This window comes from Pteropus vampyrus, unplaced genomic scaffold, assembly GCF_000151845.1.
Source record: "Pteropus vampyrus isolate Shadow unplaced genomic scaffold, Pvam_2.0 Scaffold66, whole genome shotgun sequence".
In the NCBI taxonomy this organism is placed as follows: domain Eukaryota; kingdom Metazoa; phylum Chordata; class Mammalia; order Chiroptera; family Pteropodidae; genus Pteropus; species Pteropus vampyrus.
Window position 1 is genome coordinate 5,007,437 of NW_011888847.1, and position 25,211 is coordinate 5,032,647.

General features: G+C 38.2%; 1 protein-coding gene across 7 annotated transcripts in view; it reads left to right on the top strand.

Moving 5' to 3' along the window:
* THADA (THADA, armadillo repeat containing) overlaps positions 1 to 25,211 on the top strand; it is a 296,280-nt gene that overhangs the window by 140,820 nt on the left and 130,249 nt on the right. For all 7 annotated transcript variants that reach the window (XM_023531302.1, XM_023531301.1, XM_023531303.1 and 4 more), the window contains one exon: positions 22,139 to 22,307. In XM_023531302.1, the coding sequence (XP_023387070.1) occupies positions 22,139 to 22,307 (169 nt within the window). The remainder of the gene's footprint in view (positions 1 to 22,138; positions 22,308 to 25,211) is intronic.

The following is a 25,211-nucleotide window of genomic DNA, read 5'->3' on the forward strand; positions in this document are numbered from 1 at the left end:
CCTTGCTTTCATACAGATATGTAAATGACCTTAGTCATTACCTTCCTTGGAACTATTTGTTGTATTACAGACATTTTGAAATAAAGCAATGAAACTCTGGTGGTAGAATTTTAGGCCTTACGTAAGGGAGGACCTAAAAGCAGAGATTGGAAGGTTGTTTTCTAATGCTGGTGAAATCCCATTGTGGGCAGCTACCTACTCTGTCTCCTTTTTACTGTGGCCCTGTCCAGCTAGTGCGTTATTCGGAAGACTGGGCTTATGGCCTTTGAATTTCAGAATTCTATCCAGGGTAGCCGAGGTTTATTGTGTGGAATGAAATCATGTTTTCTGTATTGTGTGGCTTTTTTGCAAAGAGTTCTGGCATAAAAAGATACTCTGTCATCTGTCACCAATTTTTATTTCTCAGTTCCTAGAGAAGGGCCTGGCCAACTTCATCTGTGGTGTCAGATCTCTTTAAGACCATTTTCTAAATATATTTTTGAGCAAAAGGAATGAGGAGTTCACCTCTTATGGAATGCATTGACAATGCAAGCTAGAAAAATAAAACTTGTAGGGACCAGCTTTTTTTCAATGTTATCTATTACTTCAGTAGGCTAATTCAGGGCATGCTAGAACAAGTGATTTGATCTGCATACAGCCTCCTTCTTAGGTGAAATTTCTGACAATGTTGATAATCTATGGCCTATTGCTGCCACTCACTCTAAAACTTAGAATCCAATCAGTTAATGGATTAACAAAGTTCTTGTAAAACATCCATTGTATACCTAGGTAGGGTTAGGTCTTGGGTAAGATGAAAAGTAAAAAAAAAAAAAATAGGTCTTCATTCTTCAAGAACTTAACTGATTAGTTAGTGAGAGAAAGCCCATGCTTGTAAACCTGACGTACTGTATATTAACCACATAATTTTATGACAGTTACACCAAGGACCAAGGGCTTATCAACAAGGAGAAGAGCACCAGCGGGTTGGAGAAGGCTTTCCCAAGTGGCGAGGCAGGAACAGGATATGGGAATTCAGTCTGCCACCTTGAGAACTTTGAGAAATCTCTCATGTGATTAGCTGCGCATGTGAGCAGAGAGAAAAGTCATGTAGACAGTGGGATTTAACAACGGAAAGATTGTGAGAGACAGTTTTATGATTTATGACTTGAAGTCATCATAAAGAGCTTTGCTTCCACTTGAATCAAGGGTGACCCAGGAAATTAACAAAATAAATGAGGTGCTTCTTAACAGGAGAAACCATCAATGATGCATCTATGGTAACTTTAATAAAGAACGGTATTTGCTCCAACTGTTGCATTTAAAGTTATTACAAATTTAGTAATATTTAAATTTTAAACTATTTTAACAATATTTTCTTGAAGGAGCTTTTATTTCCTTAATCTTAATTATTTTCTCAAACACCGTAGCTGAATAATACTGATTTAAAGGATTTGACAGTACCAAGGCCCAAATGCCAACTAATGTGCAGTCATCTTATCCTGCACAGTAGGGAACATTTTAAGGTCAAAGACTTTTTTTTTTTTCTCTTTAAGCAGAAATATTGATTAGGGAATAGAGTAAGACCATAAAGATAAATTATAGTAGGCTTAAAATGAAGACAAGGAAAAATAATGACATAGCATGTTGGTTATCTTTCCCTGACTGGCAGAGTTTTTTTCCTCCCTCTCTTCTGGGCCTTGACCCTTACCAGTCTATTTATAATCTTCTAGTTAAAACAAGCTGCCTTAGTCCTGTCAACTGCATAAGATACATTCACCCTTTTATTTTTCCCTTTGTATTTTACTTTCCTCACTCACCTTGAACATTGAGACTCTTGACTGCTCATCTTGCCTCCCCTCCAAACCAGTTAGATATTTTCTTCTTCATCATTTATTCTTGTCATTCCCTTTATTTTGTGACCATTCATCACCAGTTCATCCATCCGTTAAATATATTTGCTGAGGGCCTACTTTGTGTTGTTGCCCAAACCCAATGTCCCCACTTTCATCACCTCTTACTTACAAGAGAAAATAGAGCCATTTGGTATGGACTTTCTCCATGGAGTCACCTTCTCTACCTACCACCATCGCTCTCTCCTTTGTTTTATAGCCAGCCCCTCGGGAAAGGTGGTCTCTGCTACAGTCTCTACTTCCTCTCTTCTTACTCGTTCATTAAACCACTACATCCTGGATGTTTCTTCCACCACTTTGCTGAAGCTGCACCTACAAAGGTGAAATAGGATTGACCTATAGCTATAAAAGCTATCAGATGCTTTTCAGTCTTTATCTTTTTGGATCTTTCTCTGGAATTTGACACCATTGCACACTCCCTTCTTTATGACTCACTGTGGCCTTCTTTGGCCACTGCTTCTTTCCTTTGGAGGGCCCCTTCCTCTTGTTGTCTCCCAGTTATTGGCACACCTCTTTGACCTGCTCTCCGCTCTCTTGTTTTTCATATTGCATGCACTTTCCAGAGTTGCTACTCACCTACACTGATGAGTCAGTTCTAGATCTAGAATTCGTACAGAATTATCGATTCAGCTTTCTATTGGACAACTCTTTCTGCACGTCCCACAGATACCTAAAAGTCAGCAATTTCAAAACAAGCCCCCAGTAACACCTCTGCACACTGAGGTTTGAGCAGCCATCTCTTAGGACCTAGCGTATCACATTCTGGCAAGTTGTAGTCAGAGGACTTCTTGAAAGGAAACTAATTAGAATCAAGACTCCTGGTATCACAGAGGATCCCCTCTCAATGTCATTGGTTGTGTTCATGTGTACTTAGTGACAGAGAAGCATTGGTTGAAAAAGTCATTGACTTTTGATATCCCTCCAGTAAGTTTGAAATGATTTTTTTTTTCTTATATTGATTATAATTAGTTTGAGGTAGCAAGTGGCAAGTACCTTTCTTTGGAGATAGAAAAGCCAAGGCTCAGAAGAAGTAAGTGTAATATGTCCACAGTCAAAAAGTGATTCATTAAGGAGTCAGGAATTGATTCATTTATTCACTTACTCGACAGATATTGACTGCAAACACTATTTGTGTGTCAGGCACGATAGAAATGCAGTGGAGCATCAGACAGATATCTAAGATTTTTGGCAAAATGGGGTAACCTTTGTACTATGCTGCCTCTTTGTCCCTATCTTCTTTGCTCTGATTTTTTTTCCATCTAATTAGTGATAAGTGATAATAATTAACAAACGTTTACTGTGGATTGGACACGGTTTTAGGACTTTACACATACTAATTCATTTAATTATCATGACAACGCTTTGAGTCCCATAATGTTGTTATTTCCATCCAATGGAGAGGGAAAGTTGGGCAGTAGGAAGTTTGGAAATATGCCCTAGGTCATCCTGCTAGTAAGTGAGAAGGCTAGGATTTGAACCAGGCACTCTGGCTCCAGAACCCGTGCTCTTCGCCACTCCCTTAGCTACACTGAGGTTTAACGCTGCAACATGCCCTTCTACTCATCTCTTTACGATGCCATAGCTGTGGACTATAACTAGCTAGTTCTCAACATGCCAAAATTCATCTGCAGTTTTAAAGAACAAGCATTTAGTCTTATTTTGCTTTCTTGAGATCTCTCTCCCACTACCCGTCTTGGGCGCTGCTTTGGCAGTGGTCTCATTTTCTAATCTTAAATCAGTAGGAAAGGAAGAAAAACTTGCAGTTAAGCCCAAGTGATTGTGACAGGTTGCTAAATAAAAATGGCTCAACCGAAGTTCTGAGATTCTTGAGAAATACTGAGAATTTCTTACAAAAGAAAGTTTTCTTATAATAGGAAATCACGGGTTTGCACAGTTATAAGTGTCTTAGCAAAGAGAAAATGTGTCTTGAGGCAAAGAAGCGCAGAATCTTAATGGAGATTATTTGTGGACTACTATTTATGCATAATTTTTAAACTATAAAATAACAGATTTTTCATTTATCATCTTAAGTTTCCACTGTTGAAACTTCACATAATTTTGAAAATCTTCAGAGTTGTTAAAAGAAAAAAGAAAAAAATAATAGTAACATTCATATAAGACTTTGAAGTTTACAAAACACTTTCACACAGCTTATTTGATCATCCTCTTTTTACTCTCTCAGAAAACAGAATCACAAAAATATAAATACATGTTGAAATTTTTAAAAAATTATCAACTTTTTCTTATATGGTAATCCTAAACTTATTTCGAAAAGAGGCAAGTATGAATCAGTGAAGTTCAAATTACTGAACATGAAAGTTTTATTACTCCAGACTGCACATGGTGACTGTAGGGAACTGCAGGGAACTGCTCTGATGGGGGGATGATGATAGCGTCTGGTTAATGCCGGAGTGATGATCCATACCACAGGGTTTCTGAAATGGGTTGAAATCCTGCTTTGTTTCTCAGCTCTATGTTTTTTGTGTGCACAGTCCCACCTCTGTCATTCATAACCCAAAAGTTACCAGCCGAAATCTGCTGGAAGGCACCCTGACAATGATATGTGCCCCTGGATTTGGGGGTTTTTTTTGCATTAAGGAGAATTCCTGGTCTGGGATATTTGTGTCTTGGCCACCAGTTCCCAAGAGAGGGCCACATTTCTCCTAACTTTAAATGAACACTCTCAGTCCCAAAGGTAAACGTTAGTTCAGCCTTAGTCTGAATAGTCACAAAATCAAATTAGAGGGGCCCACATGAGTGAGATCTTTCTGTTTGGTCTCTACAATGTCCAGAGCATTAACAAAATATATATTTGTATGAAGGGTGCTATTGTGTATATACGCCTGCCCCTTTTGATTATTATAATTATACAGGAAAAGGCCATCTGTTTGGTAGAAATGATGGAAATATATCTAGGTAACCATGGAAAAGTTGAATTGTTACTGAAGAATGTGTCACACCGACCAGAAAATAATTTACAAAGCAGTGGGTAGAAAATATTTTCAAAAACCCTAAACCAAGTGAATTCCTTAAGCTGTCCTTTTGGGTGATGGGTGAGTAGTGTTGGTTTGTTTTTTGCTTGACTGCTTATTCATTTTTTTTTTCTCAGAAGAATCTCTTTTTCTTGTAAAGCCAGGGTTTAAGGCTCAGTTTCTTTTCAGCTTGGATAAAGTGAAAAGTAAAATTCATTTAATACTAATTATAACCTGCATAAGTCTAGTGAAGAGAAACTTAAGAAATGTAATTCTTGTTTTCTAGTGAGCTTCAGTGCCATATAATTAATATAATTCAATCACTTCTTACCCATTTTTTTTCTGCATGATTTAAGACATCAGAATTTAATTCACAGCCAGAATGAAAACCAGACTTAGGAAAAACTTGAAAAGACTAGAGAGGGATTTGCATTCTGCTGCATGGTTGAACATGTCCCTAAAGTAGCAGCTTTAGAATGCCATGTCCTGATAGAATTCCCCGTTGAAAACTGGCCAGCAGCGTGGCTTTCTGTTGCCCTCCCCCTTGTCTGCACCACTGTAAACTGTCATGAGGGCCCTTGATACGAACTTAGGAGGCTCCACAGGATTGCTACACAGCCTGACAGAAGGACACCAGTATCACTGGGCAATCTGTGCTCTGGACTATTAGCCCCAGGCTGTGGATTTTAGAATTGGCCAGCTACTCTGGCTCAACCTTAGATAAATATTCCTGGGTTCTAAGTAGGATGGGGAATTCAAAGCCCTGTTTTTCCCTAGTCCTTCCACAACCAATTCGTGACATGTTGTTACAAGCGAGGTCTGAGTGGAGAGGCCATGTTTGAAGGGAGAAATAAGGAAATGCTTTCCACTACTAATTAATATTTACTCCCAGAGCAGTCTCTTTTTCCTTCAAGAATGAAGCCACTCAGAGGGCCAGATTCTAAAACTGCTGTAGCCATTTACCCAGACCAGCTTTACCTGTAGGGTAGTTGAAAGCTATGTGAAATGATTTGAGAAATCTTAAGCAGTGCCTTCTTCCCACCCAGTTTTCTCAAATGCTGCCTCTATTTTGGACTGAACCCTGAAGTTTCAGTTAGACTTTCATTCTTTTTGGTTATATGGTTATGATTCCTTGTAGAACGGAAATCTCACTGTGAGGTATATCACTTTAAGTTATTATTACTCATTTATACCACAGTATGAATTAGTTTGAGTTTCTTTGGTTTTGACAGAAAGAGAAAAAGAAGACATTGGTTGGATGAAGTGTTGGAGATGGGATAAAGTCTTGGGGAGAGGGTACAGAACTTGGAACAAAGGCAGAGGTTAAGTTGCCACCTTCACACGCGTGGCCTGGGGGAGGACTGCAGAGACTTCTTCATCACCAGGATTTGCTCCTGTGCTTCAGAGAGACAGGGCGTCCTGTTGTTCATTCTGGCAGGGAAGGACTCAGATGTCTTTTTACAGCTTTTGACTCTTCCTTACCACTTCTAGATGTGGTTCCATTTCCTTTTCAAGATGAAAGCTTATCTTTGTCCCCTCCCAGAATAGTTCCAAGCAGCAGAACACAGTGAATCCTTCCAGATAAAAGACCCTCCTGATAAAATGCCAGATTGTTATCAGAGAAGCAATCTGAGGGGAGTCCTGTCCCTGCCATTAATTACCTCCTTACAGCTTTGTTTATATCCTGCTCGTTTGGGGGCATGTTTTCCTTGGATAGTTTCTTGTCTGTGTTCTGAGCTGTAGTCTGATGTTTGTAAAAATCCCAAAGGTCAGGGAATAGTAGGCTCCTTATTTTCTGAAAGGTTTAATGGCAAGGAAGAGAATATCAGTTTCTATCTTCCATCTGGAAGGAAATGGACAAATGCCTGGTTTTGGTGGTTCATTCCTCACCTCAAAGCATACAAACTGTAGTGTGTTGAATGAACTCTGAATACTTAGCCAAGAGGTTACCTGGAAATAGAATGACATTTATCTCTGTGAAGCCATGAGTATTAATCAGTGATAGACCGGGTTTCAAGACACTAAAGCCAGAGTCTAAAATACTTTAAAACTGCTCAGTAAATGTACTTAAAATGACACTGAACTATATAAGAATGTGTTTTATGTTATGTATATTTTACCACAATATAAACAAATGAACAACTGAAACTTGCTTCTTGGCAGCTCCAGTACTTGGTCACAGTTGGAAGTACCATAGGGTTGGGTTGTATGTTCTGCTTTATTATTACATGCTCTTCCATATAAGGCATTATGCATCCTTTTAAGAACGGTGAGACTGTGAGCACAGAGAACCTTAATACAAGATGAAGAGACTGTTTTGCCACCATCATCTGGGCATATTGGGAAGTTTAGGATTGGAAAAGAGTCCTATCTTGAAAATGATTGATTCTAAACAACTATAGACACTTTTTTCACAAATGTAACCAAATGGGGCAGGGGGATGGGGTCTCTCGATGGCTGGAATAGTCGCATCTATTGCTCTGATTATGACTCTGTGACTAAAAGTAGTATTAAGTAAATTAACCTTATCTTTGGTATCTGGCTGCCATTAGATGGCCAAACACATGTTCTTTACCAAATTAAACTCGAATCTGACCTTATGTTTTCCTGTTAGGTTCTGTCTTCAGCCCAACCCATTTTTGCTATAAAACTCCAGATCGGTGCCTCAGCTAGCTCAATCAGCTTCACTGATTATGGGGGTTCTTTCTGAGGACTAGACTGCTACCTTTTTTTTTTTTTAGCCAAGAAACTTCTCAGACCCTGAAAACATGTTACCTTGTGACATAGCTGCAATATGAATTTTAGGACAGGAAAAAAAGAAAGTCTGAAAATAGCCCTATTCCAAAAAAGGTGAAAGCCCTGAACTTAGAGCTCTGACTAAAAGATTCTTTTTCACTGTAAGACTGGGTATTTGTGTGTGTGTGTGTGTGTGTGCGCGCGCACGTGTTTGTATGCACACACTCGCCTGCTTATGTGCTTATTCCTATCATCATTTGAAGGTAGTTGTGAAATATTCACCATGGGTTCAGCACTGTCTTTCTTATATATGTAAATCTAGTATTTTCCTTAGAAAAGGCAAAGAAATATGGGAACTTAGGAAGAAGTTCAGGTGGATTTAAAATATAAAAGCTCGCTTTGATTGAAACCAGTAAAAACAAGCCCTGACCTTCTTATAGGTAAGAAAAATTGGAATTTTTTTTAATGTATTATTTTAGAAAATAAAGATTTGGCCAGAAATAGCATGGGCGGTTAAAGCAGTCTGGTGTGAAGGGTGTGTTTTTAAAATCTCCACTTAAAAAAAAAATAGTTTCTTTGCTTTCTTCCTCACTAATGGTTTTGTCAGAATAATCATTTGAATAATAAATGAAATACTTTGAAGTATATAGGGGTGCAGCGAACTTTTCTGTGCCTTGTATGAACTCGAACTGGTGATGCTGATTATAAACTAAATGATGCCAAATTCTGCCAATTTACCCAGGATCCAAATAATAGCATATGTAACCAAAGCCGTAGAAATCTACTGATGAAATCATGAAAATGAACGGAAGTGATCTAGATTGTTTAATTTTCTTTTAAAATACTGAATTTTCTTTTGAAATGTTATATTTATTAGATCTTAGCACCCAGAAGTTAAACAGTATTGAATATCAGACATAGCTCTTTATTTTTAATCTTAGGTTGAAGGTTATGTCCTTGACGTGATTGAAGAATGACTCATACAATTTGTACTGACTTTTTTTTTTTTTTTTTGATGGGTGAGGAGGGAAAGATGATACTGAATTGAGGCTAAATTTATTAACTGAATTCAAAAGGAAATAATGAATGTCACTTAACGATTTTCTCATTTCTTTTTATATTCACGTGTATACCTTCTATGAAACTTCTCTTGAATGCTACTTATGCTTAAAATGCAGTATAAAATGTCTCTTGGCCACCAAAAGTAGCAGTGCAAATTAGCAGTGATTTTTTTTCCTAGTAAATGGTCATGTTGGAAGATGAGATTGGAATTCTTTATTGACTTGTTCCCATGTTAAAATACAGTTACCATGAAATTAATGTTTTAAGCCTTAGTCACAATCCAGGGGAAGACTTAAAGGTAATGTGATTCTCACTTACAATCAGTAATGTAATTAAATGCTGGAGGGCTTCAGCCGTAGTAATGTACCTTGTTTCCGAACAAAGATAACACCACCAGTGAAATTGTATACTTGCAACACTAGTATCTTCTTAATAAGTGGTAGGGTATATGTGATCAGTTTTGTTTCATCTTCAAACTTTGCACAGCAGTCTCTATTGTGCATTCATTTGGCATATTAAATAATAGTGCGCTAACTTGGTTTCTGTTTTTTCAGAATTTGGTATGATTCACACTGAGATGAAAATTACCTTTTTACTATGGAATATGCAAAGTATCAAAATAAACAAAAATAAAAGATATTAAGAAGCAGGTTTAATCTACCCAAGATGGAGAAAATCTGTTTTGCTTTCACCAAATGGAAAATCCTACTGCGAAATGCAGATAAGTTTACTAAAGCTGGCCCAACAGATTTGGCATTGCTTGGTTGAATGGTTTGTCAAGTGTATGTAAGATTAATAAAATTGAATTTCTTTTAATATATATCTAACCGTCGGGGCACACTAGTTTTTACAACTAGTGCAGGCCCTGGAGTCACACACACCTAACTGAATCCTAGCTTGTCCATTCTCATTGCAAGCTTAGCCAAATCACATAATATCTCTGAGCCTGTCTTAGAAGAGTATGTGGAAAACTTGAAATACTGTCCTGAAAAAAAAAAACTTTGTTTTTTAATTTTTACATGATTAATTGTCAGGATTTAAGTATTTGTTGATTAGATTCTTTAAGACAGCACAGGGAAAAGTTAATTCTGCTTGTAAAAATTCAAAGGAAATAGCTGGGCTTGTTTAATCTGAGGAAGAGAAGATTTGGGATGTTTTACAGATGGTACTAGAGGCTGGGAAGGGAAAAGACAGGATGCATAATAATTTTTCTAATGTATATGAGAGACTATTCTTAAAAACAGCGGTATTGAGGTATAATTGACATAAAATAAACTGTGCATGTTTAAAGTAGGCAATTTGATAAGTTTATGTACCCATAAAACCATCACCACTGTCAAGATAGTGAACATATCATATTCATCACCTACAAAACTTTCTCCGAGTCCCTTTGTACTTTTCTCCAAAAACCCAACCCCCATCACTGGGCAGTGGCTGTTCTATGTTATGTCACTATAGGTTATTCATGCATCATCTGTAAGTGGAATCATACATTATACATTCTATTTTGTCTGGCTTTTTCACTCAGCATAATGATTTTGAGATTTATCCATGTTATTACACCGATCAGTGCTTTGTGCCTTCCCACTGCCAAGTGGTAGTCCATTGTGTAGCTATACCACAATTTATGTATTCACCTTTTGATGGACATTTCTGCTGTCAGTTTTGACTATTACAAATAAAGGTGCTAAGAGTATTTATGTGCAAGTCTTCGTATGCACATATGCTTTCATTTCTCTGAAGTAAATACCTACGAGTAGAATGAGTGGGTTGTATGGAAGGTGTACATTTAACTTTTTAAGAAACTGCCAAATTATCTTCCAAAGTGATTGTACTATTCTGTATTCTCACCAGAAGAGGATGAGTGTTCCAGTAGTTCCATATGCTAGCTACCACTTGGTATGCTGTCTTTTTAATTTTAGTTTTTCTAGTAAGTATGTAGTAGTATCTTGTTGTGGTTTCAATTTGAACTTCCCTAATCACTATGGATGTTGAGAATCTTTACTTTTGTTTATTTGCCATCCACATATCTTTTTTGATGAAGTGTTGATTCAAAGGTTGACCCAATTTTTTTATCGGGGTTTTTTTTTTTTTATCATTTTGAATATATTCTGGATACAAGTCAAAAGGTTATTCTTCTAGGCATAGATTCACTTATTTCCCTGGCATGTAGAAACAAACAAAAAAATTTTAGGTTGCAGCAAGAAAGAGTATAATTGTACTTAAGGAAGTACTTTTTGACTGTGATACTCATGTTTGCATCAGGGGCAGCCAAAGGAAGATGTAAATCTTTCCCTGAAGGTATTTAAAAACAGGGCTGGCAGTGGTCTGTTTGGATTCTGTAGGCCTGCTGATGTATGACTCACTTTACCTAATTGCAGTCTTCATTAGAGAAAAGAATATTCCCTGGGGTGGGTCTGTCACTAACATCTCAATAGTCCTTGCTCTTTTGTGCTATTTTTTGGGGGTCCAAAAAAGTACAATTTCTTGGAGTTTTCTAAAACTTCCTGTGTACTTTATAAATTCATTCTCTGTGATTTTAGCTTGAAATGTTGCTATAAAACCCAAGGGGCGTGAATCAGGGTCATTAATTAGCTTTAGCAAAAACAAATTGCAATCTCTGGAAAGTAATCAAATTAAAAGAAATGCTCAAATTTCTTTAATCCTGTGGTAGTACAAATCATTGTTTTAGCTGATAGTATTGGGTAGATTCATTTACTCTCTGTAGAGGCAAAATAATTAACTAGATTCTAGAGAAGAAGTTGTACGTGATTAAAGGAGTTGGGGCTGTTTTAGCCCATGGAAGGGAAGAGTGAGGGGTGACTTAATGACAGGGTTCCAGTATAGCTAATGAAGGGTTTTCCTGTGTATAGAAAACACTGGTCATTTGTTCTTCAGCTCCAGAGAGGCTCAAACTGGAGAAAAACGACTGCAACCATAGAAAGATTGAGTGTGGTTAGTGTTATATGTAAAACTTTTATTATGGGCATCAATATTATTATGAGGTCTAAACGATGGAATGGGTCAAGAGAGGTCATAAAGATATTTTAAAATACAAAAGATAGCTGTCTGCCTGGAATGTTTAAATGTCCATTGAATTATAGGATTTTGTTATTGAAGGGGACCTTAGAGGTCACTATTCTAATCTCCTTTTACAGATGAGAATGTGAAAGCACATTATGTAACTTGCCTCTGGCCACACTGCTAGATACTAATATTTTAACTTGAGGATGTTTTAAAAGTAGCCTCACTGAAAACACACCAGAGGGACCATGTAAGAGTTTCTGCCTCATATATTTCACTCTACTAAAATAGTCAGTTAAAGCTGATGATTATGTGTATTGTTTTTTCCTAAGACCATAAATATCTTGCCAATGTACTGACCTGACCCGTATGTATCTCTTCTTGTCATTAAAAATATTGAAGATTTTTGTTCTTGGACATTTTGAACTTGTTTCTAAATAAATACATGCTTTGAAAGACTGTAGATGCTTTGACCCAAGGTGATCAATATTGATAGAGGGCACTGCCACAGCCTTCGGGGAGCCTGTCCCAGTCTAATATGGGGTTCTTCATAAACCTTTGGTTAATGGCTGTACTACAAAGACTACAAATTGGTGGATGACTCTGAGTCAGTTGTTCTATCCTGGTTACTAATTTGTCTTTTTTAAAGGTAACACAAAGTAAAATTTTAGATTTTGTTTTATTAAACACTAGTTAGAACAGTAGGAAACATATGTAGGCCTTCAATTCATTCCATAAATGTTCTGTAAATATGTAAATATGGCCTGTAAATATGAGTTCTAACCATTGGAATTAGTGGGATACATTGTTTTTAAAGGATTGCACGTCCATTGCTACAACGGAATGAAATTGCACAATGCATTTTATTTGATTATGGTTTCATTTTATTTGATAACTCATCATTCTGTACATGTTCCCACTAGATCATCTAGAGCAAAAACCTACATATGTTTATATATTTATTTCAAAGAGTTTATATGTATCCTAAAAATGAGATAAAATATTCGAAAGTACCTAGTACATTGCCTAACATCTAACAGACACTCAGTAAATGTTCCTCCCTTCCTTTCCTTTTTTCTTCCTTGGGTTTTAGCATGGGGATCGGAGTCTTTCAGAAGTGTAACAAATTCTTGTCAAAGGGGATGTTAGTAAAATTATTCCCATTTAAAAGTGTTTGTTTTAAAATTATCATTAGTGTATGTTGAACACTCACTTGACTCAGGATGCTTAGATTTTTACAAGATTTTAATATCTTTTCAGAAATAGTCACCTAGTCCAAGAAAGATTTACTCAGCATCTATGATTCATCTAGCCAATCTTGGGCTAGATTTAAGGTGCTTTGAAAGGCAGAATAAGAAATTTGTATTTAATGTGGCAATAGAGAGCTATCGTAGGTTTTGGAACATTTGAAAGCTAAAAATAAATTTAAAAAAAATTTTTTGTTAAATGGAACCAAAAGCATTCCTTTCCAAACCTTCTCCTTAAAATATATACATTAGGTTAAAAAGAAAAGGGTAAATTCTCTCTATACCTTTGTGTAGTTTCTTAAATTGACCACCCAGTCCTGTGTTTGTGAACTGAAAAATACTCACTGTAAATATGGAGCCACATGCTCTAAAGGTTAATGGGATGAGTTTCAGCTGTATGAAATCATTTCAAGAACTTGGCATTTGAGCCATCACCACAGCACATTCAGGACTGTTTTCTCCGACCCACCCACTACCTGTAAGGAAAGGAGAAGATATGCTGAGTTGAGGCCAGGTATTCTGTTCAATCCCTTTAAAGCATCAGTGGCTGCCTGAATGTGTTCATCTCTCAGTCTTTTGTGGAGCCAGAGCAGAAACAATGTGAGGGCTTTTGCTGTTGAGAAGAATGTGCAGCTCTTTCACTCAGTCTGCACAAGCTGCAGCCCTCAGCTCCTGCCCTGCTCTCAGTTTATCCCAGCCTGAGAGCCCTGAGGGTAGATCCAGAATGCTTTTCCAGCTGTCTATGAGGAGACCAGTAGACCAGTATGTAGCTTGTTGATCCAGGGTCAGAGATAAAATCCACAGATGGACTGGGAGGGAAGATCGTGCCAAATTTTCCAACTAAATCTACTTATTTTCATTGCTTCGGAAAGTTTTATACTGTTTATGCTAGATATTTGTATTTTTTCACTTTATAATACTCCATTTTATTTTAGTAAAGACCGAAATTAATGATTCCCTTTTAATCTCTAGGATTTTCAAAGCCTTTTTTATTTATGTTCCTGTAAAGTCTTTTCCATGATTTTCTGAGTCAAGAAAGAATCATTGTTAAGGTATACTACATTTCAGTGCTCCAGAAGAGGGAAAAACAACCTTTCTAGCTGTCTAGACAATTTAGTCTGAATCTGGAAAATTCAGTTTCAAATTGTATTTGTTGTCTAGGCAAAAAAAAAAAAAAAAAAATGAAACTAAATTTCAGATGAAATATAATTTTCAACTTTAGCTCTGTATTTTGATATCGGCAAGTAACCAAGAATTAGCATCCAGAAATCATGCATCCTTTCATTTATTTAACATGTTCATAAGTCTAAATAATTAAAGCATTATTCAGAGAGCTTTTTAAAGTAAGCACCACGCTGGATAACTTCCCCCATCCCTGTTGGAAAGTTCCCGTGCTTTATTTCCTCACACTGAAAGAAACAGTATAAATGTGAGTAGCCATTGCATCCATGACCCCATGTCCTTCCCACCTACGAGGCTGTGTGCTGTGTGCAGTTCTTGCAGGGGCAAGTGGAGGGATGTCAAAGTGATGGAGGCCGATTCCCAGCTCCTGGCAGCTGCCATTTTCACCCCTCTGGAATGAGCAGCCTGTGGTTAGTCAGCCTGAGTAAAGTTTGAGTGACTTGGAGGCAGAGTGGAGGTGACCTTAAAAGGATGCGTCTTCTAAGGCTTACACTCCGGTTGAGCTGTCCCAGGTATTTACATACTGAAGTTTTAAGACATTCTATTGTGACTTATTGTTGGCATTTCTTTATAAAAATATTTTGTTAAAACGTTTTAATATGTTGATTAGAGCTAATTTGTAAAGAGCAATTACTGTTTTGAGCTGCCCAGTAATAGACATTTTAACTAAACTTTCTATCTGCAAATCCATATATTTATTTTCTTGTCCATGAAAGCTGCAAATGTGCAGTTTTTAGCTTAGCTACTGTCTACTGCTGTTATTTCTCCCTCACTACCCAAACCAAGGAATTAAAAAAAAAAAAAATCAAACTTCAGAATTCCTGAACCCCTTACCCTTCCAAGAAATATATTTGAATAAAGAAATCCATGAGCTGTGCAGAGGGCAAGATTATAGCAATTGCAACTTTTAAGTGTTAGTGGTTTGAGTTGCAGGAAAAGGAACAAGTAGTTCAGATGGTGGTAGGTCCTTTGATGAACTGAAAATTGGTATAGGAAGGACAAGGAGAGAATCTGGCAACCTTGATGGGCACCGAACTCACCTGAGAATGTGGGAGAACTTTAGGAATGCCACGTTTGTACCAAAAACATACTTAATAGTCACAGGACATGCTGAAATGTCTGCTTTTTCAAATACACTGGTACAGACTTACTTTTTTAGTGGTTTCTCTCTTTTATGCATGCACACGTACCCACACATGTACATGTTTCCTGAAGGCAAGATTTGAACTAGGAATGACATATAATAAAAAGGAAAGAAGAAATCTTTGCTGAAACAGCTTTTGAAACAGCCTTAGAATTGATAGAAAATAGAATATGGGCCCTGGAACTGAAGAATAAGGCAGTGGGTCTCACTCAATTGGCCTCAGAGAAACTCAATCTTCCTTCTTTCCTTTCCAGCTCCTCTGATAGGAATGGGGGAGGGGAGGGGAGGCTTTCAGGAGTACTTGAAGCCTGGTACAGCAAGGCTCTATGTCCTCAGCCAGCTGTTGAGATAGAGAACACTAGAGAGTTTGTACATGTGGATAAAGCTTTTAAGTTTGAAAATTATTCCACCTACTTGATTCAATAATAGCTGCCTTTTATTGATCACTAACTTATAGGCATTGTGTTTTATATACATTATCTCATTTAAGCATCATAACAAGCCTATGAGGTAATTAGTCTTCTCCACTTTATAAAAGATAAAAACTTAGGAGATTCACTGACCTATCCAGGGTCACACACTAGTGACAGGATTTGGATTTAAGCTAGGTCTGCTGGATTCCAGAATATTTTTAACTCCTGTCCTATGTGCTTTATTATTTATAACTATAAAGAGTCTGTTTCTATCCTCAAGATCATTTTGATCTAGCCAGCATATCACCTGAGGGCTACTGTGCGAAAGCAAATGAGATGGGCCCCCAGCTCTGACAGACCTAAATATGCAATTGCAATGACAGGGTATGGGGGAAAAAAGTGATTGATTCTGAGCAGAGCAGGTGCAGTAAGATTTCACCAAAAAAAAAATGATACCTGAGCAGAGATCAGAGGATAGAGAAGAGTCCCCCAAACGTACAAGGGTGAAAGGATATTCCTTCCAGCAAGAGTGAACTGCAATGTGCAAGGCGCTAAGGATGAAACAATGGTTGGCTTGATTAAACACATATAAATTTTTTTTAATAGTATAACCTGAGGCCTCAGGCTACTCATTCTCACCTAGCCCTCAGAGATACCCTGCAAGGTAGAGTTGTCTCAGCTTTTAAGATTGTCATTCCCCAAGAGCAAATGGCCATGCTTTATGAAAATCAGACCATAGTGGCAGGACATTCTTGAGTAAATATAGTGAGAGGCTTCTTCAAACTCAACCCAACCCAGTACCCAAGATGTTAACCCCTTGGTCAAGTAGGAGTGTCTAGGGAAAGCAGATAATCATTTTCACCAGCAGCAGAAGCTTCTGTTTTGTACAAGGTACAGAGGACCTCTGGAAAGTGAGGTCCTCAGTACCGGAGCTGGATCTGGGAATGCAGAGGAAGAACATGAATTACGTCAGTGAGAGAGAGTGGAAGGATATGTTTTCTGGATGCGAAGCCATTCTGAGACTTTTCTGAAGACTCTTGCTCTGGTTCTTGTGAAATTGGGGACTTACTCAAGCCCACCAGGCTTTAAAGTGTCCTCTCAGTTCAAAAATACTTCCCTCACAATGGCCTGGAAATGTTCCCTCAGCTTATTCTGCCTTGCCGTGAGGATTAAATGATGTTACATGGACAAAGATTTTAACACTAAATCTGGCCCTCTGGAGATGCTCAGTAAATAATAGTTATTATCGGTATCGTCCTTATTGTTCTGCTTCGCATTCTACCAGTTAAGAGATTGGTTCCAGAAGTAATTCATACCTCAGCATGATTGGGTTGAACAGGTTCCTTTGGAAGCATTTGGCCTCTGAAGATTTTGAGGCAACTGTATTATAAAGTCTTAGAAACACTGAACTTTGCAGGTGACTGACCCTAATTAGAATGCAGGATCTGCCACTTGCTAGTTTTATGACCCGAAATATCTTGAGAAGCCTCACTTTCCTCATCTTGAAATTAACGATGATGATAATGACACTGTAATGACGATTTAGTGAAGTAAACAAAATGGTGTCTAAAGTAGGTAGCCAGTCCTGGCACACAGTAGTCATTCAATAAACCTCAGTTCCCTTCCTTTTGACCGGATGCACTGAAGAGCAGTTTGGATTGATGAAGGAAAAAGCATAGGCCTGGCCAGGCTACCTCTTTCTTGCCAAACCCAATTATTCCTTTTTCCTGACCCCAGCTGGTCCATGATCTCCCAGACTCCCCACCCTCCTCCCTCGGTGCCCCACCTCAGTTCCTCTGCAGCAGCCTGTGTTTACTTCTCATGGCTCTGCAAAGCATTAGCTGATTGGCCCTGTCTTTCCCCCCAGACTGTAGGTTCCCTGTGGCCTGGGCAGTGACTTTTTCTCTCTGATTCTCTGGTATTTAACCCAGTGCATGCTTGTGTTAGGCCCTCAGTTGATGTTTGCCCACCTAACCTAGTGGTATGGGTGAGCAGAGACAGTTTTGGTGATGCCCAGCTTCTTACCCGTGAAAACTTTTAGGAAAACTGGAAGAGATTCCAAGGGTTAATATAGGGAAACAACACCTGGAAAAAAGTTTAGTTACCACTCTGATATGGGGTGAAGTAGGGGGATGATCTCAGAAGAGTAGTCTTTCCCTGTTCAGAATGCTATGTTCTAAACTCTCAGGGATCTCTAGGGTTCCTGAAGTCCAAAGATGGGTATCACCCTCACTGGAAAGTCTTTTATCCTCCAAAAAGCTATTCCAACTATCCCTCCTGCTCTTCTGCCTGTGCCACTGCACATCTGTGTGTCTCTGTGGGTGCTACTGCTTTGTGATCATGAGGTTATCTGTCTGGCTCCCCCTCTAAGCTAGTGGTTCCCTCTGAGCAGTGTCCTAGTTCTCCATCTCCATCTCTCTGAAGCAGAGCACATACCTGACAGTTACACCGTGTGCAAAGGAACAACTGGAGGTTCTTGACCAGGGTCTGGGAAACACTACCCTAGGGTTTTGGGTTGTGCATCTTGAACCTCCTAACATTATATGGGAAACTATGTGTATATGTTCATAAATCTATTTCTCTTGTGAGAGAGTCCACAGTTTACATTGCATTCTGAAATGTTTTCATGATCCTACGAATGTTAAAAAATATCTAACACACTTATTTAGAGATTTACCACATACTTGTAAATTAGAGCTTATGTTTTTATTAGCTGGGAGATATTTTTATGCTCCCTCAATTTCCAGGTGTGAGCTATGGCTTGGAATAGTCCACAAGCTCCATCTGGGCATCATAGATGGTGGTTCTGTCTGGACACTGCTGCTTACACATCCTGGAAAGTCCATTTAGCCTTTATGAGCTTCATTGTATTTTTTATCCGTTAAATTAGGTTTCTAATGTCCTATAGGAATGTTGCATAGTGAAGAGGCAATGGGTGTTGCAGGCATTTTATAAATTGCCAAGGTCTGTACAATTGAGGATGCAAGCATTACTATTATAAATGTGTCATTTCTTGTGTGACATAATGTCAAGATCACAGTAGGCAATTGACAAATGTATGATTAAAATGAGCATGGAAGGGTTTATTAGAATGAGAGAACTAGAAGTTTAAAGATACTAGCGTCTGTGTGCCCCATAGATCTTGTAGAAGACCTGGTATTCAAGCCTGGAACACAGACAGCTAAGGGTACTGAGGAAATGATTTTCAAATGATGGTAAAAGTAGAAATGACCTTCGAGATTTCAGGTCCTTTGCTTTATGTTCTAGAAGAATCGAGACTCGGAGAAATAGAAATTGTCTGTCCCACTTCTTTTCAAAAAGAGTCCTCCTCATCACTTTCAATGGAGGCCAAAAAAAAAAAAAAATCTTACCTTTGTATCATGCATTTGTTGTCTTCTCTTAGATTTATCAGGGTGATCACTTCATGAGGTCTGTAAATGTCTAACCACTATGTTGTGTACTTGAAACAAATATAATTTTGGACATCAACTGTAATTGAAAATTAAATTTTAAAATGTTGCAGCACAGTCTTGATTCCCTTATTGGGGCCATTTGGAGGCCTGCAGTTCCTAGAATATGCTGATCCTGTGCTAGACACAGGCACAGTGCACTGGAAAAACTTTCTATGTCCAAAACACCTTTCTTCTTGGAATGTTTTCGTAGACATCACATCAGAACACTGGGCGTAGAGTACTGCCACTGCTCTCAGCTCGACTGAGACCCGGATAAGTTATTATGACTCATCCAAGTCACAAAACTCAGTGTCTGAAGCAAGATGAAAATCCAGGTGCTATAATTTTCTGTCCTTAGAGCCACTGGCTTCTGAGTTACCAAAGAGCATCTCTGCTTGATTTGGGCACATTTATTGAATCAAACTAGAAGACTCTAGCCAGAGGAAAGATAGAGATTTTAGCTTCAAATTTATTCCAACTAGGGCTGAAAAGACTGTGTTTATTTCTTCTTGCACTGCAGGCCACATACATCTAAAGAAAAGCAAAATCTCATCGGATCCCCTCTTTGTCCCTAATAGCTGACAAAACAGTTACCTAGAAACGTTTTTTGTTTAATAGTCTGTGTGTGTGTGTGTGTGTGTGTGTGTGTGTGTGTGTGTGTGTGTGTGTGTTGACTATATCCTGTCCTTCCACTTAAACAATTTTCAGTAGAAAAGAGCTTGAAATTACATTTAATTATTGCTTTACAATGAATGTTACTTAATTAAATATTACTTTAAAAATATGCGTCTTCTTTTTTTCTATAATTACATTACTTTTTCGAAGGGAGATTTTGTTTTTCTCTTTAACCTGATAGTGTGCATTTGGAAAGTACCCTAGTAAAGGGTATCTGAAAGCAGAAATTCTGGCACTTTTCCTACTTTCTATTCTTCTGTATGGATGCCAGATTCCTTTGGGAAATCATCATATGCAAAAGTTCAGGAGTAAAAGAGGGAGCATTCTTTAGTGTATAGTTACTACTAATTAGAAACTAAACATCTGTAACCATGTCAGAATTTTGTACTTGAAAAGAAACATTTATACATAAGAGCCCTTTCGGTAACATAAAACACTATAACACAAAGTGTATGTTGAAGGAGTCGGGGACAGACAGAAGGGGAAGCTTCTGACAAATGACTGTGCTGAGTGTGGTCATTTGCTAATTAAATCTCAAAGCATTTTCAGTCTTTTCTCTGTCAAATGAAATTTTTTCACTAACCCCTAACCCCCCGTGGGCCAAAGCAAACATTTTACTGTGTTTGCCAATTACAGATTAAACATTTAATTATTTTAAAGAAAAAATAAGTGAGAAAATGGGCGAGTTGGCAGAACCTAGTCAAAGACCATTAGGAAGTCTGTAGCTACTTACCGTAACCTTAGCCCTCAGTGTCTTACCATAATATTATGTGAGGTGAGCTCTTCCCCATCCTGGAAGTGCACACTGATTGACCTATCTCACGGACCAACACTCTTAGGGGAAAAAAATGACACAATGTTTTGACTTACCTAGTACCTCTTTCTTCTCTTTCCCTACCTCCTGCTCCTTACCCTACTCCCCATCTTTGCTTTGACCCCTGCTTTGATCATTCATTCTATTTGTACAGAAATTGTATCTGTACTTTTACCGTCATATTAAGATAGATATTGGTGATGCCTCTGGGGTGTTAGAAACATTTCAATCTTAAGGCTCAGCCTAAATGGCTACATAGGCTTAATGGCTCGCAGTTTGCCAGTAATTCCTTCTTGGAATGTTGATTAATTTTGAGAGACAACAAAAACAAACAAGCAAAAAAAAAAAAAAAAAAACCAAGAGCCCATCTCTTTCCTCTGTAGAGTCTGCTGTCTTCTCACCTTTCCCATCCTTGTCTTGTCATCGAAGACATTTATGTAAGTTGAATGAGTAACTTTTTTAATTGGATGAGAGTTCTAGTCAAGAACTTATTTAAGCTAGGACATATTGGCCTTTCCTCTCAAATAATATTGTACTTTTGAAGGCTCTCAGGTATACAGTTTCAAAAAAAATTGTGTGGACTCTCAGGTTCTGAGTGTTTACAAAGTCAAGAGGCCCTTAGGTGATGACCTGCCTTTCTAGTGACCTTCATAGAATCTCAAAGTACCACTTGTCCATGACTTTTACTTTAAGAACTGGAGTCTATTCAAGTTCTTTGTGTGTGAGTTAGTCCAGAGACAAAGCTTCGATGACTTGAGGGTCTATCTCTTGTTCTCTTGAAAATAAGTTCAGATCATGTAGTCTGCCATTTTTGGCACTCCCCAGTCTGACTTGACCCACATCTCAGCCTTACATTCCGCTATTATTCAAGTGCCTCTACATCAGCTAGACACATCTACCTATAGATTTCTACCTGAGCATTCCTGCTTTTGCTTCATACTATTATTCCTGGTTGAAACAACTGCCTTGTTTTCTTTGGTGTTACTTGATCATGTTTGCTTCCCTGAGATCCGTCTGTCTCAGATCTACAATCCACAGTCTTATCCTCCTGTAGCCGTAATGTCAAGATCACTTGCTTCTTATTTTTCCAGTACCGTCTTGTGCTTTTGGTCATTTTTTCAAATATACTTCTCATCTCATCTTGCCAATGAGAGTATAGGCTCCACAAAGACAACAGTGACTGTCTGATTTCTCATGGCACTTGTTATGATGCTTTTGTTTATTAGGAGTGCCTAACAAATGGTTGTTTGATTATCTGTTGTCTTATTTGCAAAGCCTATTTGTGTTTATTCCTGTGATAGAATCATAGATGTTAATGATATTTATAAGAAAAGTAAAGTCACGAATTCACACGCACGATCATTTGGAATAAAGGAAGTAGTAAAAACATCACTGGGAATAAAGAGCAACTCCCCCTACCTTCTCAGCTTTGATATCCCAACCAGAGCTAGACAGAGCCTCAGCATACACAAAAGACACAGATGTGGAAGTGAGTATTTACTGGTCTTGTGATTTTATTTCTTTCCAGATGTGGTCACTCACCTGTCTACCGCTCCCGTGAAATGGCAGCTCGTGCCCTGGTCCCATTTGTTATGATAGACGAAATTCCTGATACCATCCGAGCTCTGTTGGCCAAACTCCCCAACTGCACTGACCAGTGTTTCCGGCAAAACCATATTCATGGGACACTTCTCCAGGTAAGTAAAGTTACTGTGTGTGACTTTGTCAAACACCACAAGATGAACTTTGTTTTCTCATGTGCTTTTAGTAGGTGAAGATTTGATGCACAAGCTTTTAATTTTCCATAGAACTTTATTCTATTGCTGAAAGAACAGGTATTTCCTAGGTGTATTTTTTTCATTCTAATCATGAATACAATGTCAACCATGATTCTCCCAGATCATCTATTGCAGTAAATCCTATTTTCTTCAGCATGTTTCCCATTTGTACTTACCTCTCTGCACCAGGTAAAATTTTGTCTTTTCCATCAAGTATGCCTGCAAAACATTCTAAGCCATTCCCTTTTCAGAGTAAAATTATGAGAATTCCTTGAAAGAGAGGTTAACCCAAGAAGCACGAGGAGAGTTATACATGCCAGGGAGCATTTGCCCTGCAACATGATTCCATAGTACATGGAAATACCAGATTCTACTTTCAAATTTCTCTGTGCTACGGAGTAGTCTTTTTATTTTTAATAAATAGACATTTTTTTGAAACTCTTTTTAAACCCTAACTATAAACTTGGGGACAGGTGGTATTGGTGAGAAGATGTTGATGTTCACATAGCCTACTGTGGTCATTCACCATGGGGCGGGGGCTGGAAATATCAGGTCATATTTCTGATTTGTGAACAGAGATGAGAGGTGGCCTCGAGACCCCAATATATGTTATAAGCTTGAGGTCTACACTGCTGACACGTAAGGCAAGTGTAGAATAGTTAATGGCATGGGACTCTGGAGCTGGACTGTTGGTGTCACTCTCATATCTACCACTCACTACCTGTACATCTATGTCTTCATTTTTGAAATGAGGATAATATTAGTGCATACCTCATAGGGATTTTGTGAAGATTAAATGAATTCATGCGTATAAAGTGCTTGGAGTAGTACCTCATACGTAATAAGATATAAAGATATAGTTATTATTGTTATTATTAACATAGTTTTCTTGAGCCTGTACCATAGTGAAAGCTAATATATTTTTAGTAACTTAATTTTCTATCTTCTTGCCTTCCTTCCTTCGTTGTTTTATATATTCAACAAGTATTTACTGAGTGCCTCCTACCATACTACTGTGTCATAGTGAAAACAGTGACAAGTCAGTTCTTGAGTTGAGGACAAAATAGACCAAGAAATGGGCAATCACAATGTAGTGTGCTAGATGCTAAGGGAGCACATAGCAGGGCCACCTGACTGGCCTTGGGGAAGTCAGGGAGAGATTGACATTGAAACAGAGAGCAGAAGAAGTTAGCCAGATGAAGGGAGTTTGAAAAGCATTTACCATGTAGATGGAACACTTTCAGAAAGGCTCAGGGTAGGTGAGAAGTCAGCTCATCTGGGAACTGCAAATTTGGGTGGGACCGCAGTTCTAGGCTGATCTCAAACTGGTCTCAGGACCTTTTGACCCTCTCAAAGGTTGTTGAGGATCCCAAAGAGCTTTTGCCTATCTAATATTTAATTAGAAACTAAAATAGAAAATCTTAAAACACAAGCTGTCACAAGCACACATTCTATTAGTCATTAGAGTGATGGCATCATCACATACCTTGTAACCTGTGGCAAACTCCACTGTACACTGAGAGAATGAGAATAAAAGAGGAAGTAATGCCTTAGTATCATTTTGAAAATAGATTAATCTTGCAGCCCTCCTAAAAAGATTGTGCAACCCCTGAGGCTCCCAGACCAGATCCTCTGGTCTGTGTTATGTGCTTTACGGATCTTTGATGCTTTCGTCAGTACAAACTCTTAAGTACTCATCTCCCTATAGCCCTGTGAGGAAGAGAGGAGCAGGGGTTATTATCTTGTTTTTAAGGATGGGACCCTAAGGCCAGTGCAAGTTAAGTCTCTTGATTCTGTCATACTGCTACTTTGAAGGAAAGAGGCTAGCAATAATGAGTAATGCAGAATAAGCTTTTCAAAGAATCATTGATTATGCTGCTAGGTTAGAAGGAAATCTTAGAATGTCAAGGAGGGATCAGCCATTGGATTTTCTTTATTGAAAATCCACTCTTGGCTGAACTTTGTCAGAAGTGGTAAGGTTGGAATTGCTTCTTTGGCTCTTTTACCAGTTGTATAAATGGGCCTCCCAGCTGAGTTTCCCACACATACCACTAACAGGTCTGGCTCATGTTTCACCAGTCTGCCCAGCAACAAAACATGGTCATTTACTCTGTCTCTGAGCTGCCTTTGATATTCTCAAATTTACTTTTTCTGCTACATAAAATGTGAAACATGGGAAGGTAAAAACCCTATAACTCTGGGGTGGTTGTGGCTGTTGCTCGTGTTGCTGAGTATTGGAGAGATGAAGGACTCGTTGAAAAACAAACAAACACAGCAATATGGGTGTTGGGTATCATGTTCATGTTTGTCAAACAGATTGCTGTCTTTACCAAGATTGGTTTATACCCTGGTTGAGAAAGGAAGTCGAAGGCATGTGAAAATGCTTCCGTCATGTCCTTTCGGGTGTCTCATCTGTGTTGTAATAGTTCTGTTTCAATCTGTTGTTCTTTATGGGGAAAACATAAGGGGTTAAGATGGAGACGATCTTTTTTCTTTCTACAAGTTATAGATTCCTTCCCCACATAAAGCTACCTTTGAAATCAGTAAATGGCCTGCACCTGGAAAAGAGATGCTAGGGCTTGAAAGGAATGATAATCTCCATGGGACTTTCAGAGCCAGCTAAGTAAATATAAAATTGTTGTGTTTTGTTTTTTTTTTTAAGCAGAAAATCATATTGTAATCAGAAAACAAATTCTTTCACAGAACATTTTCTTGAATTATACATTTTGACTTCTTTGAAAAATGTTTATAGAAATATATCAAACCTCAGAAGTATTTCTATAGTATACCTTGAAAAAGAAATATGCTGATCTCTGAATTTTC